Source organism: Acanthochromis polyacanthus, chromosome 6 (assembly GCF_021347895.1).
Source record: "Acanthochromis polyacanthus isolate Apoly-LR-REF ecotype Palm Island chromosome 6, KAUST_Apoly_ChrSc, whole genome shotgun sequence".
NCBI classification, from domain to species: domain Eukaryota; kingdom Metazoa; phylum Chordata; class Actinopteri; family Pomacentridae; genus Acanthochromis; species Acanthochromis polyacanthus.
The window spans coordinates 38,778,517-38,794,392 of record NC_067118.1 but is presented as its reverse complement, the minus strand read 5'-3'; the positions used below and the strand labels follow the sequence as shown (position 1 = coordinate 38,794,392).

Genomic DNA, 15,876 nt, shown 5'->3' with positions numbered 1-15,876 from the left:
GAAGGAAAAACCCACAATTCTCACTGAAATCACTTGAAACTCACAAAAGTAACAATAAATAAAAATTTATTGAAAATTAAATAATCAAAATCAGCCATCACTTTTGAATTGTTGATTAACATAATTATTTAAAAAAACAAACTAATGAAATAGGGCTGGACAAAAATGATGGTACCCATAACTTAATATTTTGTTGCACAACCTTTTGAGGCAATCACTGCAATTAAACGATTTCTGTATTTGTCAATGAGCGTTCTGCAGCTGTCAACAGGTATTTTGGCCCACTCCTCATGAGCAAACAGCTCCAGTTGTCTCAGGTTTGATGGGTGTCTTCTCCAAATGGCATGCTTCAGCTCCTTCCACATATGTTCAATGGGATTCAGATCTGGGCTCATAGAAGGCCACTTTAGAATAGTCCAACGCTTTTCTCTCAGCCATTCTTGGGTGTTTTTGGCTGTGTGTTTTGGATCGTTGTCCTGTTGGAAGACCCATGACCTGCGACTGAGACCAAGCTTTCTGACACGAGGCAGCACATTTCTCTCCAGAATGCCTTGATAGTCTTCAGATTTCATCGTACCTTGCACACTTTCAAGACACCCTGTGCCAGATGCAGCAAAGCAGCCCCAAAACATTACTGAGCCTCCTCCATGTTTCACCGTAGGGACAGTGTTCTTTTCTTCGTATGCTTGGTTTTTGAGTCTATGAACATAGAGTTGATGTGCCTTACCAAAAAGCTCCAGTTTGGTCTCATCTGTCCAAAGGACATTCTCCCAGAAGCTTTGTGGCTTGTCAACATGCATTTTTGCAAATTCCAGTCTGGCTTTTTTATGAGTTTTTTTCAGCAGTGGTGTCCTCCTTGGTCGTCTCCCATGAAGTCCACTTTGGCTCAAACAACGACGAATGGTGCGATCTGACACTGATGTACCTTGGCCTTGGAGTTCACCTTTAATTTCTTTGGAGGTTGCTCTGGGCTCTTTGGATACAATTCCAACGATCCGTCTCTTCAATTTGTCATCAATTTTCCTCTTGCGGCCACGTCCAGGGAGGTTGGCTACTGTCCCGTGGGTCTTGAACTTCTGAATAATATGAGCCACTGTTGTCACAGGAACTTCAAGCTGTTTAGAGATGGTCTTATAGCCTTTACCTTTAAGATGTTTGTCTATCATTTTTTTTCGGATGTCCTGGGACAATTCTCTCCTTCGCTTTCTGTTGTCCATGTTCAGTGTGGTACACACCTTTTCACCAAACAGCAGGGTGACTACTTGTCTCCCTTTAAATAGGCAGACTGACTGATTATGAGTTTGGAAACACCTGTGATGTCAATTAAATGACACACCTGAGTTAATCATGTCACTCTGGTCAAATAGTTTTCAATCTTTTATAGAGGTACCATCATTTTTGTCCAGGCCTGTTTCATTAGTTTGTTTTTTTAAATAATTATGTTAATCAACAATTCAAAAGTGATGGCTGTTTTTGATTATTTAATTTTCAATAAATTTGTATTTATTGTTACTTTTGTGAGTTTCAAGTGATTTAAGTGAGAATTGTGGGTTTTTCCTTCTTTAACTGAGGGGTACCAACAATTTTGTCCACGTGTGTATATCGTCCAAAATGTAAAAAAATGTTATAGTTTCGTATGTCGTCCAAAATGTTACTAAAAACGTCAGAGTTTAGTATGTCATCAGAAATGTGACCAAAAACATCATAGTTTAGTATGTCGTCCCAAATGTGACCAAAAATGTCATAGTTTAGTATGTCGTCCAAAATGTTATCAAAAACATCATAGTTTAGTATGTCGTCTGAAATGTGACCAAAAACATCATAGTTTAGTATGTCTTCCAAATGTGACCAAAAATGTCATAGTTTAGTATGTCGTCCAAAATGTTATCAAAAACATCATAGTTTAGTATGTCTTCCAAATGTGACCGAAAATGTCATAGTTTAGTATGTCGTCCAAAATGTGACCAAAAACGTCAGTTTAGTATGTCGTCCAAAATGTGGAAAAAAACGTCATAGTTTAGTATGTCGTCCCAAATGTGACCAAAAATGTCAGAGTTTAGTATGTCATCCAAAATGTCACAAAAACATCATAGTTTAGTATGTAGTCCAAAATGTGACCAAAAACATCATAGTTTAGTATGTCGTCCAAAATATTAAAAAATGTCAGTTTAGTATGTCGTCAAAAATGTGACAAAAACATCATAGTTTAATATGCCGTCAAAAATGTGACCAAAAATGTCATGGTTTAGTATGTCGTCAGTAATGTGACAAAAAATGTCATAGTTTAGTATGTCTTCCAAATGTGACCGAAAATGTCACAGTTTAGTATATCATCCAAAATGTTACCAAAAACATCATATAGTTTAGTATGTCATCCAAAATGCGACCAAAAACTTCATAGTTTAGTATGTCGTCCAAAATGTGGAAAAAAACATCATAGTTTAGTATGTCGTCAGAAATGTGACCAAAAACATCATAGTTTAGTATGTCTTCCAAATGTGACCAAAAATGTCATAGTTTAGTATATCATCCAAAATGTTACCAAAAACATCATATAGTTTAGTATGTCGTCAGAAATGTGACCAAAAACTTCATAGTTTAGTATGTCGTCCAAAATGTGGAAAAAAACATCATAGTTTAGTATGTCATCAAAAATGTGACCAAAAATGTCAGAGTTTAGTATGTCGTCAGAAATGTGACCAAAAACATCATAGTTTAGTATGTCTTCCAAATGTGACCAAAAATGTCATAGTTTAGTATGTCGTCCAAAATGTCACAAAAACGTCATAGTTTAGTATGTCGTCCAAAATGTAAAAAAATGTTATAGTTTCGTATGTCGTCCAAAATGTTACTAAAAACGTCATAGTTTAGTATGTCGTCAGAAATGTTACCAAAAACATCATAGTTTAGTATGTCACCCAAAATGTGGAAAAAAACATCATAGCATAGTATGTCGTCCAAAGTGTGAGCAAAAATGTCATAGTTTAGTATGTCGTCAGTAATGTGACGAAAAACGTCATAGTTTAGTATGTCATCCAAAATGTGACCAAAAATGTCATAGTTTAGTATGTCGTCCAAAATGTTACCAAAAACGTCATAGTTTAGTATGTCGTCAGAAATGTGACCAAAAACGTCATAGTTTAGTATGTCATCCAAAATGTGACCAAAAACGTCAGTTTAGTATGTCGTCCAAAATGTGACCATAAACGTCATAGTTTAGCATGTCACCCAAAATGTGGAAAAAAAATGTCATAGTTTAGTATGTTGTCAGAAATGTGACCAAAACATCATAGTTTAGTATGTCATCTAAAATGGGGCCGAGTAGACAAGGGCCGACTTGGTCGGGGCCGACTTGACTGACCCCCGGGTCTCACTGCCCTCCCGTGCCCACACAGAAGATCCACCACTGGATTAAATATAAAAATATGTGGATATTTATGATCGGAGCAATGTTATTTCTCTCTTATCGACCATTTTGAGTTTCATGAGATATACAGTGGTGAACAAAAGTTTACATATGAAATGACCACATGTATCATGGCAGTCTCGAGTTTCCAATGACTCCTATGATGTGGAATCATTGAAACCCAAATGTCTTTATTTACCAAAAAGCAATCGCGCATTTTGATTCTTTCATAGATTTATCGGTCGTCAGGAAAAATGAAAAAATCTGCTGGGTCAAAAATATCCATACAGAAATGCTAATGTTTGGTTAAATGTTCCATGTTTTCACCTCAACTACAGTAGGTGCTTCTGGTTGTATCTTTGACCACTCTTCTTGACAGATTTGGTACATTTAGACTAAATTTGTTGGCTTTCCAACACTTATTTCATCGCAGTCTACAGGTTCTCCAAGGAAGAGGTTTAAATCAGGACATTGTTGGCACCAGCCTAGAACCTTAATTCTAGCCTGATTTAAACATTACTTTACCGTGTTTAAAGTGTGTTTGGGGTCATTGTCTTGTTGGAACAACCAGCTGTGTTCAACACCCAACCTTCTGGCTGATGATTTTAGGTTTTCCTGAAAATGCTTTTCCTTCATTATTCCATTTACTTACAACCCTTGAGCATGATACCGCTACCACCACGCTTAACAGATTTCAGTGTCATTTTGGCCAAATAGTTAAATTTTGATTTCTGCTATTTTAATTCTGAAATTTCCTCCAGAATACCTTTTGTCCACGTGAACAGCGGCCAACTTTTGTCAAGTTTTAATCCTTTCATGCACAACATGGGTCAAGAGATACCTACTTTCCATTGAACATGGGTCACTTTTGAACCATGCTGTGCATCGAAGGGTTAAGGTGCTGCTTCTAGAAGGATGTCCTCAAAGCCTATGGTAAAGTAACACACAGCCTGTCATACTTCCAACAGACCAAAAAGAAATCTGTCAAAGAACCAAAATGCAGGACTGTGATTCCATGATAGAAAATTCAGTTACTGGAGTCATGCGCATACACACACACACACACACCTTCTCATTCAATGGATTTTAATTTGTATTTTCTACATTGTACCTCAATAATGAAGATTAACACTTTTTGTTTACAACATAATTCCACATGTATTCTTTTATAGTTTTGACATCTTCAGTATTAATCCAAAATGTAGAAAATATATTTTTTTAAAACCCCATTGAATGAGAAAGTGTTTCCAAAGTTTTGACTGGTGGTGTGTGTGTATATATATATATATATATATATATATAAATATGTGGAAAGTACTTGGCATTTTCTGCTCCTTTTAACTTATGTTGTCTGTATTTTTTTAATCATTGTGTCATGTGATTTGACGTACAACATGGGGTGTTAAAAACTGAATCCCAAATTCAAAGAAACAGCTAGTACAAGATTTATTGTTGGAAAAAACCTCAAATATAACAAGTAATTAGTGTTTCACTGAAATTAAAGTTTTCACTTGCAGTCTCATGTTGTCAGCACATTTTTAACATAATTTTGAACTATCCAGACAGTGAACAGGTTATAAAAAGACAAACAGTAGAGACCAACTTCTCTCCTCCTGAATTTACTTGTTATTGAGTTAGTTGCACTTGTGAAAATGGTTCTTCCCCCCCAAAAACGTTTGAATGAACTGTTCTTCACTCCAATTTTTTTCCTCCCCATTTGGCCATCTTGTTGTTGACTGGACTCTTCATGAATCTCGGTGACTTCATGTAGGCAGCAATCTTTTCCAGAGCCTACGATAAAACAAAGAAGTATTTGATTAAAAAAAATATATATTTAATATTTTACAACAAGACCAGCACAGAAGGAACTCTGCTGATGCATCATTTACCCACAGGCTTCATACAGATGATCACAAGAACACAGATAAAAACACAAAGGCAGTAGAGGAAGCTTCTATTTCCTGCGTGTAGTTTCTGCTCTTGGTGTCTGACACACAGTTGAACCTTCTCACCTCAAAACGGTCCAGAAACTTTTTGAGGTTGTCGAAGGCATCCAGGCATTTAGAATCAAACATCCTGTGCTGATCCAGCAGCTCGTACATGATGAAGTCCACGAACATGATCTGTTGGAATGGAAAGTTAGATTAACTCAACACTCTGAATGCAACATAATGCAGACTTTAAAGCTCCTCTAATCAAATAAATCAGACAAGAATTAATCAGGCATTTGTCAGTCAGCTCATCGTTTTGGTTCTACTTCAATAGCTCTAATGAAGTCATGTACACACGTGGACAAAATTGTTGGTACCCCTCAGTTAAAGAAGGAAAAACCCACAATTCTCACTGAAATCACTTGAAACTCACAAAAGTAACAATAAATAAAAATTTATTGAAAATTAAATAATCAAAAACAGCCATTACTTTTGAATTGTTGATTAACATAATTATTTAAAAAAACAAACTAATGAAACAGGCCTGGACAAAAATGATGGTACCTCTATAAAAGATTGAAAACTATTTGACCAGAGTGACATGATTAACTCAGGTGTGTCATTTAATTGACATCACAGGTGTTTCCAAACTCATAATCAGTCAGTCTGCCTATTTAAAGGGAGACAAGTAGTCACCCTGCTGTTTGGTGAAAAGGTGTGTACCACACTGAACATGGACAACAGAAAGCGAAGGAGAGAATTGTCCCAGGACATCCGAAAAAAAATGATAGACAAACATCTTAAAGGTAAAGGCTATAAGACCATCTCTAAACAGCTTGAAGTTCCTGTGACAACAGTGGCTCATATTATTCAGAAGTTCAAGACCCACGGGACAGTAGCCAACCTCCCTGGACGTGGCCGCAAGAGGAAAATTGATGACAAATTGAGGAGACAGATCGTTGGAATTGTATCCAAAGAGCCCAGAGCAACCTCCAAAGAAATTAAAGGTGAACTCCAAGGCCAAGGTACATCAGTGTCAGATCGCACCATTCGTCGTTGTTTGAGCCAAAGTGGACTTCATGGGAGACGACCAAGGAGGACACCACTGCTGAAAAAAACTCATAAAAAAGCCAGACTGGAATTTGCAAAAATGCATGTTGACAAGCCACAAAGCTTCTGGGAGAATGTCCTTTGGACAGATGAGACCAAACTGGAGCTTTTTGGTAAGGCACATCAACTCTATGTTCATAGACTCAAAAACCAAGCATACGAAGAAAAGAACACTGTCCCTACGGTGAAACATGGAGGAGGCTCAGTAATGTTTTGGGGCTGCTTTGCTGCATCTGGCACAGGGTGTCTTGAAAGTGTGCAAGGTACGATGAAATCTGAAGACTATCAAGGCATTCTGGAGAGAAATGTGCTGCCTCGTGTCAGAAAGCTTGGTCTCAGTCGCAGGTCATGGGTCTTCCAACAGGACAACGATCCAAAACACACAGCCAAAAACACCCAAGAATGGCTGAGAGAAAAGCGTTGGACTATTCTAAAGTGGCCTTCTATGAGCCCAGATCTGAATCCCATTGAACATATGTGGAAGGAGCTGAAGCATGCCATTTGGAGAAGACACCCATCAAACCTGAGACAACTGGAGCTGTTTGCTCATGAGGAGTGGGCCAAAATACCTGTTGACAGCTGCAGAACGCTCATTGACAAATACAGAAATCGTTTAATTGCAGTGATTGCCTCAAAAGGTTGTGCAACAAAATATTAAGTTATGGGTACCATCATTTTTGTCCAGCCCTATTTCATTAGTTTGTTTTTTTAAATAATTATGTTAATCAACAATTCAAAAGTGATGGCTGATTTTGATTATTTAATTTTCAATAAATTTTTATTTGTTACTTTTGTGAGTTTCAAGTGATTTCAGTGAGAATTGTGGGTTTTTCCTTCTTTAACTGAGGGGTACCAACAATTTTGTCCACGTGTGTAAATCTTCAGCCTCAAACAACATTTTTGATAAACCAATGAATTGACCAACAGGAACACCTGAATATAGCCCTCATGACACAATGTAAAATAGCACTACTTTGTGCCTCCTTTATGTGTAAACAGTCAACTGTTTTCCCAACATGTTCATGGATACGCGTAACGAGACGATAACATCCAAATGTCTGCAACTTCTGTCTTGCACCTTAAAGCAGGTAGTAAGAAAACCTGATTAAGAAAATGAATCTTCCAGCGATTGTGGGTCAACATACCTTGTCGCCTGCAAACCAGTTTCTGGATCCCAAGAAACATGAGAACTGCTGCAGTTTACCTGGCAGTTTCTTAAGGTAAGCCTCCTTTTGGGTATCCTGTTGTGAGAGAGGTTAGACCGACATTAGTGCAGATTCAAGGATGTGAACTAACATTAAATGCGACTAAACACTCACATAGCCCACGTAGCAAAGCATCACAAAGTCATTTCTGAAGTCCATGGACTGGTTCTCCATGAGGTCCACTCTGATTATTTCATCCTCTTTCTCTCCGCCTGCCATCAGATCAAACAAGACAAATTCACATTTATTTTTAAAAAGGAAAAACCTAAACCAAACTGGGGTTATATTAGTTTGACATGTCACTGAATTAATTATTTACATGAAACTCAGGGCACTCAGACATATAAAGCACTACAATATGAATCCAATGACAATAATATGCATGTTAAAGATGAGAATTGAAAGCAAATGTAATAAAGGATGATGATTGGGAGGAAACATTCAGATCTGAACACAAATTAATTAACAGTCCAACATGGAGGGAGTTCGATTGGAAGGTGCAGATGTGTTACTTTAACACCTCATCAGTCATCGCAAAATATAGTAAAACATCAGATTTGTGTTGGAGGACGTGTGGCACGGTGGGTAACTTCACTCAGTTTGGGATTGTCCGAAGATCGTAGACTTTTGGAGGCGTGTGAAAACAGAAACAAAAAGAGTTCTGGGTATTTGGTATATTACCTCAAGAGCTGATACACACAGATGGTAGATAACTATTGACATTCCTGTTCTTTATAGCAAAGTAAATGAGCACAATCGATTGGTTGAAGCCACATCCCCTCAACATGATGCAATGGACAGAGTAAAAAAGGTTTTTATTATGGGGGGGAAAAAAAAAAAAAAAAAAAAAAAAAACACCACTGAAAACTACAACTGAAACTAGAAACTGATAACACAAACGATAACAGAGCTCTAAATACCTCCTCAAAAAAAAAAAAAGTACATATGTTGCTTTTTCTTCTTTTTGTACTTACCCATGCTCCTGAATATTAGAGAAGTCAGAATTCAAGATTGTCATTTGTATCTGTGCAAAATGTGATCTTGACTTTTTTTTTTTTTTTTTTTACAAGGGTGGTCCAATAATTTTTCCATGACTGTATGTAGAATAAATAAAAAGTTTAAAACAAAAAATATTTACACATGTTGTGCTTGCGAGCGATGTATCTCATGATGGCGTTGCTCTGCACGATCTTCCTGTCTCCATCAATAAGGTAGGGCAGCTGTGGTGAGATGTTAAAGTCATCAGCTGATGGTTTCAACTTGCTTCACAATTAATTTAATATGCACACGTTAATCGTCCTTACATTGGGAAAGTCCATTCCAAGCTTTTCTTTAATATCGAACCAGCAGCTCTTGTCGTAATCTGGAGCTGTATGAGAGAACGTGGGTCACATAAATGAAGCAAGTCTTTAAATAAATTACAGTTATGTCAGTATGTCATTAAAAAAAAAAAGAAAGAAAAGGTAAAGTACCTTCGCCGCAGCTGTAAAGCTTGTCCGTGTACTCGGTGCCGGTGTACTCCAGCAGGAGGCGGATGGGCTGGGCGAGCTGCAGCAGCATCCATGAATCAGAGAAGAGACGGATTAGTTTAACATTAACACATTTAAGATGTACACACGGATGAGGGCAGAAGCCATCCCTTGACATTTGTTCTTATCATTTCCAGATAATGAGAAAATTTACCCTCTTGATGGCATAAATACCAATTTATATAGAAGCAGTAGTGTTTTACATGTTTACAAATTACTTGATAAATTGAGTCAGTTGTTCAAAAGAAAATTCATAATTAGAATTGCTTTACAGCTACAAGTTTTGGCCCAATCTCCATATTGTTTAGGTGCATTTTGCATCAACAACAAAAAAAAAAAATCATCTAAATTAAACTGATTTATAGTATAAAATTATTAAAGACTGCCTGCAGATTCTAAAATTTTAAACTTGGCTTGGATGTGCTTGCATATAACATTTCAAACACTGGGGTTGTTGTCATGATAGATTAAAACACTAAAATATTGCTTTCTTGGTCCCAGTTTGTCTTTAACCCTATCGAGCCCAGCATAGTGCTACCATTGCATATTCATTTTTGACTGGTGGCAGATTTGGAACCACATCAGACAGACTGATCATTCTTTTTGCATAAAAAAATCTGGGGTGTTACACTAACATTTCACACATTCACCAGGTCTCAGAGTGCGTTTCTGTTGCAGGGCGTGTAAAAATACACAAAGTGCGCATACCAAAAAACCTTCAACGAGACCACAGAATATTGTGAAGCTTTTTTTTTACATTTATAAAATTTGAGGGACACAGCTATGAAATTTCTGTATTTTCAGATATATGCGGGGGGAAAAAAAAGCAATTTTCATTTTTTTTTTTAGGTTTGCTGCACTTTTAAGCAAATAAAATATTTTAAAAAATTGCACTGAAGTACACAAAACTGTAAGAATAGGTCTTAAAGGGTTAATTCTGCACAGACCTGACAAGGTTCTGATCTCAACCCTTCCACAGGTGTGTGTTCGAAACATTTTTAAATCCACATAAAATTTAAAAAGCACTGGGCATTCCTTTTTGCACATTTTCAGTATATACCTCGTGTTTTTTTTCATGCAATATAAACTTTTAAAATATTAGTTTAGGCTGTAGTGACCTGTGGAGGCGAGTTCACACATTCTGATATGCGAGTGTAACAAACTGAATTGAAAGTCAATAAAATTTTATACTGTAAGCCAGTTGCACTCGGAATGTATGGAGGCTTGAGTTAGTTAACCATTTAGAGACTTGAACTTTGACCACAAGGACAATCACTGGACAACCGGTTTGCAAAAATGTCTTTCAAGAGAAGCCTGTCGGTCTCGGTGCTCAAACAAATGGAACCACATTCCTGTGCAAACTCACGTAAATGTCAAATAATTCCAAATTGCATCACATCTGAGCAGACAAGTCAATTATTTGCGCTTATGAACAACCATTAGCCCAATTGCATGAACACGTTTATGAAAGTTGTGGACCTATGAGTTTACCTATAACCATCTGCATCATGGCTGCACATGGAAAAGGATGTTCAGAGGAATTTAAAAATCTGATTGTAAGACTCCTAAAGTACTGAAAAAAGATAAGGAAAGCTCAGTGACTAACAAAAAACAGTAGAAATACAGCTGCAGGAGTAATCAGGAGACATAGAAGGCGCTAAAGTACCACTAATCAGAGCTGTTATGGACTTTCGCCTAACATGACGCTGCAATACTTTCACAATCTATCTCTAAAAAAAAAACACATGGGCAAGTGCTTCAGACTTGGCACACGTGTTATCAATGAAAATTATAGTGTCTGTGACAGCTCAGGCAGTTCAAAACATCAGCCTCAACAACCCTGCTTACTGTTTGGAGCAGAACTGCAGGATTAGACTTTGCTAAAGCAGATTTAAAGGGTTCCTGATGAAAATTGGGAGCACATTCTTTACTCAGAAAAGATCAAGATAAGCGGCTGAGATGGGGTCCAGTGAACGCATAGTCCCGACATTGAAGCACAAAGGTGGGAGTGTGTTAATGTGAGGTGACATGAGGGCGAAAGGTGTTGGCCAGACGAGATTTATGATGATATTTGCTGACAATATGACTCCCAGTCTGCAGAAGAGGAAATATTACACCATGAAAAACTATTCAAAGCACACCGCCAAGATCACACAAGAATTTCTAAAGAAGACAAAAAGTAAAAACTACTGCGTCGCCAAGAATTGTGAAAAGAAACAGAGGAATTCAGCCCATGACAGAATAATAAATGGTCTTTGCAGAATTGCACATCTCTCCAGAAATCTGTGCAACACTGGTATGCAACTTAAGAGGACTAAGCCTCTAATGCAATATAAAAAGTGGACATATTAAGTATTAAAATAATGAAAAACTGACTAACTTTTGTAGCATTTAGTATGAGAAATGCAACCTATTAACTTACATAAGAGCACGTCTTGTGTTCAACTTAGAAGTGATGCATTCTCAGAGGTGGTATCGGCTTGAATTATTTACGTGAAATTGCACCGTGCATAATAGTGTACTTGCTTCTGTTGCACGCAGAAAATGGAAGTATTTCAGTCGCACCTGAAATTATGAGCTCATTTAGGTAAAGTAACCAAGTCTGGCTCAACTACAGAGAGCTGCAAAAGCGGTCTGAATAATATTAGACTAAAATTAGGAACGTTAGCAAACATGCTAGCTTCAGTTTAGGCGATTTAAATGCTAAATTGTTCACTGAAAATGAAGTATTTAAGTCGCTGCTGGCATTGTGAGCTCATTAAGGTGAAGTGACTAACTCTGGCTCAATTACACAGATAGCTGCTAAAGCGGTCTGAATAATGTTAGATTAAAATTACGACCGTTAGCAAACATTTTAGCTTCAGTTTATGCGATTTATTTATCAGATGCTAAATTCGTCGCTAACGACGCTGATAAAGAAACACACTCGGGCACGCGGCTGAAGAAGCAGCCGTTACATAACATTTGAGCCAACATTATATGCTCCTTACGCACTGAGTTTATAATAAAACACGACACCTTTTTTTTAAATCTAATTTAGCCTAAAACTGCACATACGATAGTATCACAGGCGGTGAAGGGGAGCTAGTTTATCCGGGGTTCGGTGCTTGCAGTTAACGGCCGCCGCGCTGCAAACAAACCGGTTAGTTAACAAACAATGGAAGCGGTTAAACTCACCCCGCGGATGTCCCAGTAAGCCAGCTCCATCGGCATTCTGAAAACGATTTTCTGGGAGCAAATGTGGCTGGAGAAAGAAGACAAGAGCCGCTGGACGGAGGGAGACGAGAGGCGGTGAGGTGAAGTGAAGCGGGGTCTCCGGGGGCTTATGAAGGGGGTCAGGCGGAGCAGGTGGGCGGGGAGAACCGGGCGGCCACAACCCGGTGCCCTGAACCGGTTTTTTATGTTTTCATTGTCGCTATGCGGGCTGCAAGGCGTGTGAGCATGAATGAAAATGTCTGGTCCATAGATCAACTCTCTGACATAAAATATGTAAATGAGTGACAATGAGAGCTGCGTGCAAAAAAAAAAAAAAAAAAAAAAAAAAAAGCAGCGTCAGGGCAGAGAAGACATGACTCTGCTTTGGACGTGACCTGGATACAGAGGAGTCAATCATAGCAGACACATGTTAAATGTTTTACTGCACGTCTCAGATGTTATGCACAGTTTAATTGATGATACCTGCAAGTTTCAACAGTTCACAGTGTGTCTCAGATGACAAATTAAGACCAACACAGCCTCTGAAAGGAATTTTAAAGTGTTATTTCTGCAAAACAAACAAAAAAGCAAATCCTTTGAGGAACTGTGACCCACCCTGTTTCACTTGCAGCCCTTGCAATGATGCAATTCAATACACTTGAGATGTATTGTCTTGTGTTTTGTGTTATCATCAGTTTCTCTGTTAGGTGTTCATTTCAAGTATATAAATAGCCTCGAATGTTGTTAAATGGAGACAATATGGAAGCAACATGTACATTTGCACATATTAGTCCTACGTATGAGTGCACACAATCATACTGCATGTAAAAAGCTGCACCTTTGATTGACTTGCCATAGTTACCACATATGTTGTTAGAAGCCTCAAAAGTTGGTAAAATGTCAACTAAAGGCTGCATTTTGAAAAGTGCCATATAAATAAAGTTTGATTGATTGATTGATTGATTGAACTTTGCATATATAATAACAATATATCAATCTGTAGGCACACCAGTTTTTGTAATCTGATGAGTGAGTGCACCTATTTTTTGCATGTCAAATTAGCTAAAAAGCCACAACTTTGCTGTCCCATGCTTGTGACTCATCAAATTTTACTGATGTTACAGGTCTCAAAGTTGATAAAATGTCGATCATAGGCTGCATTTTTTAGTAGAAAATATGAATACATGTATAAATGTTCACTCAAAGGAACTTTTTGTGGCACATTTTCCATTTTTAAGGGCCAATAAATTAAAAATGGCGTCTGCAAGAGCCATTTAATTGATCGATTATTTGTTTTGTGCATTAACGTGACAATATAGATCATTTGCACATCAAAATAGTTAAAAAACGGAGACTTTGGCTCGTCATACTTTCCACACATCAAATTCTGCAGATGTCAGAAGCCTCAAAAGTTGATAAAATGTCAAATAAAAGCTGCATTTGTAGAACGAAATAGGGATACATCCACTTGCAGGACATTCGTGAGGCCAAAATACCATCCTTGTTTGAAATCTTTGCACTCTTTTTCCATTTTCAAGGGCCAAAAATGGAAAATTTGGCATATGATGGAGACATTCAGCAATTTTGATCCACTGGAAGCAATCTTTTCTTTGTTTCTTCCAGATTTCAGGGCTGTGGGAGTTACATTTCTGGAGATGTTTAGACTTTATTTACAGCCTGTAAACATATGAATGTCTTTGGATTCTGCTAAAAAAATATTTAACAAAGCGTGGTTTTGGGTCCCAAATAACAAAATAGGTAAAAAGTGAAACAGCAGCACTTTCTGAAATGACACAAATTGTGTGAAATGAGAGAAAGATGCAGTAACATGAGGTCTTGTGATTACTGTACGATTCCTGTGCATAAAACTACGATAATAATATGTGAAACTTTACTTTCTAGGTAAAGTTTCTTTTGCTTACAAATATTTGTTCCAGCACAAAAGACAGAGATGAAATTCTTGTATTTTTTGTTTCACATTTCAAAAACAGTTATGTTGCAGGAAAAACAATGCAAGTATAAAATATCTCAAGATAAAATAAACATTTACTGAAAATACCAACAGTTAAGAATAAATTATATGATAAAAGTGAGTCTTGGGAGGAGTTCAAAAGAGGATTTAATGGATCAGATCTATAAGGATCAGATAATTCTGTGTGACAAGTTGAGACTTTGGAGTCATTAATGGGACTTATCTAAATCACATGCAGTGACAAAACTCATAAACACCAGCAGAATATAAAGGAATTCTAAATCTCCGTGATAACCAGAGAATAGCAGTTATAGTCATTATCCATGGTGCAGATAAAACCTGGCAAAGCAAAACTACTTTGGTCACCCGAGGATTAAAAGTCAACTGAAAGTCAAAAATAACACGAAGGCTGTTTGACTCTTATAACTTGATACTCCCTCAGTCGGGTTCTTTGTTTAGTAGTGGTTTTGATTTTGTTTAATAAACCCTTTTTCTCACTATGCCCGGTTGTCTGTCAGTGATGTCTGCACCTGGGTTCTCCACCCCCCCCAGCCGTAGCATTAACCTCAGTGTGTTTTCGACTGGGAAGAAGCTGGAGAACCTGGAGAAAACCCACAAATGCACAGGGAGAACGTCCAAACTCCATGGGAACAAGGAGTCTTCTGGCTGTTAACCTTTGTAGGTTGTTAATCCTCCTTTTAATTTTTAACAACATTTTAGTTAACATTAATTTGAGTGACCCATCTTTAGTCCTGAGGGCTGCACAGAGGAGTAGTGGTTAGCACTTTTGCCTTGCAGCAAGAAGATCCCGGTTCAAATCCCGGCCTGGGCCTGGGGTCTTTCTGCATGGAGTTTGCATGTTCTCCCTGTGCATGCGTGGGTTTTCTCCGGGCACTCCAGCTTCCTCCCACAGTCCAAAAATATGCTGAGGTTAATGTGCCTGTAGGTGTGAATGTGATTGTTTGTCTGTATATGTAGCTCTGCAACGGACTGGTGACCTGTCCAGGGTGTCCCCTGCCTTCGCCCGAGTCAGCTAAGATAGGCTCCAGCACCCCCTGTGACCCTAGTGAGGAAATATAGAGAATGGATGGATGGATGGATCTTTAGTCCTGAGTAAAAGAAAAAAAGTCACCAATAAAGTTTCATAACAGAACAGCCCAAATAAATAACTAGAAAGGTGATAGATGAAGCTTAATGTTGGATCCACACATTGAAGCTATATACAATGTGACCAGAGTTCCTTTCTGACAAGTAGAAGTTACCATGGAGGTTATTTTTGTCCAACAGGTTCTGCAGCTGTAGATAGCAGCATAAACTTTTGTAGTTTCACCTGCCTTTATTTGTTTACCACCGGTTTCATTTTTTTTGTTGAATTCAACTCCTATTCTACTTGTCTTCCACTTCTATCTTTGGCGTTTATGTGTAGGAGGGTGCTATTATAAAAGCATTTCTACACTGCCTTTACAATATAACTACTGAGTCTTTATGAGATTTGACAACCAAACAATAAATGAATAAAAACATGCAA

At 37.8% G+C, this 15,876-nt stretch overlaps 1 protein-coding gene across 1 annotated transcript; it reads right to left on the bottom strand.

Moving 5' to 3' along the window:
* Window positions 1-4,835: 4,835 nt before the first annotated feature.
* Window positions 4,836-12,595, bottom strand: LOC110958690 (glutathione S-transferase Mu 3-like). The gene is made up of 8 exons (XM_022205339.2): window positions 12,359-12,595; window positions 9,125-9,200; window positions 8,957-9,021; window positions 8,791-8,872; window positions 7,767-7,864; window positions 7,593-7,688; window positions 5,419-5,529; window positions 4,836-5,197 (listed from the first exon to the last, which is right to left on the bottom strand). The coding sequence occupies exons 1-8, from the start codon at window positions 12,392-12,394 to the stop codon at window positions 5,099-5,101; spliced, it is 663 nt and encodes a 220-aa protein (XP_022061031.1). The 5' UTR covers window positions 12,395-12,595; the 3' UTR covers window positions 4,836-5,098.
* Between the last annotated feature and the right edge of the window lie 3,281 nt (window positions 12,596-15,876).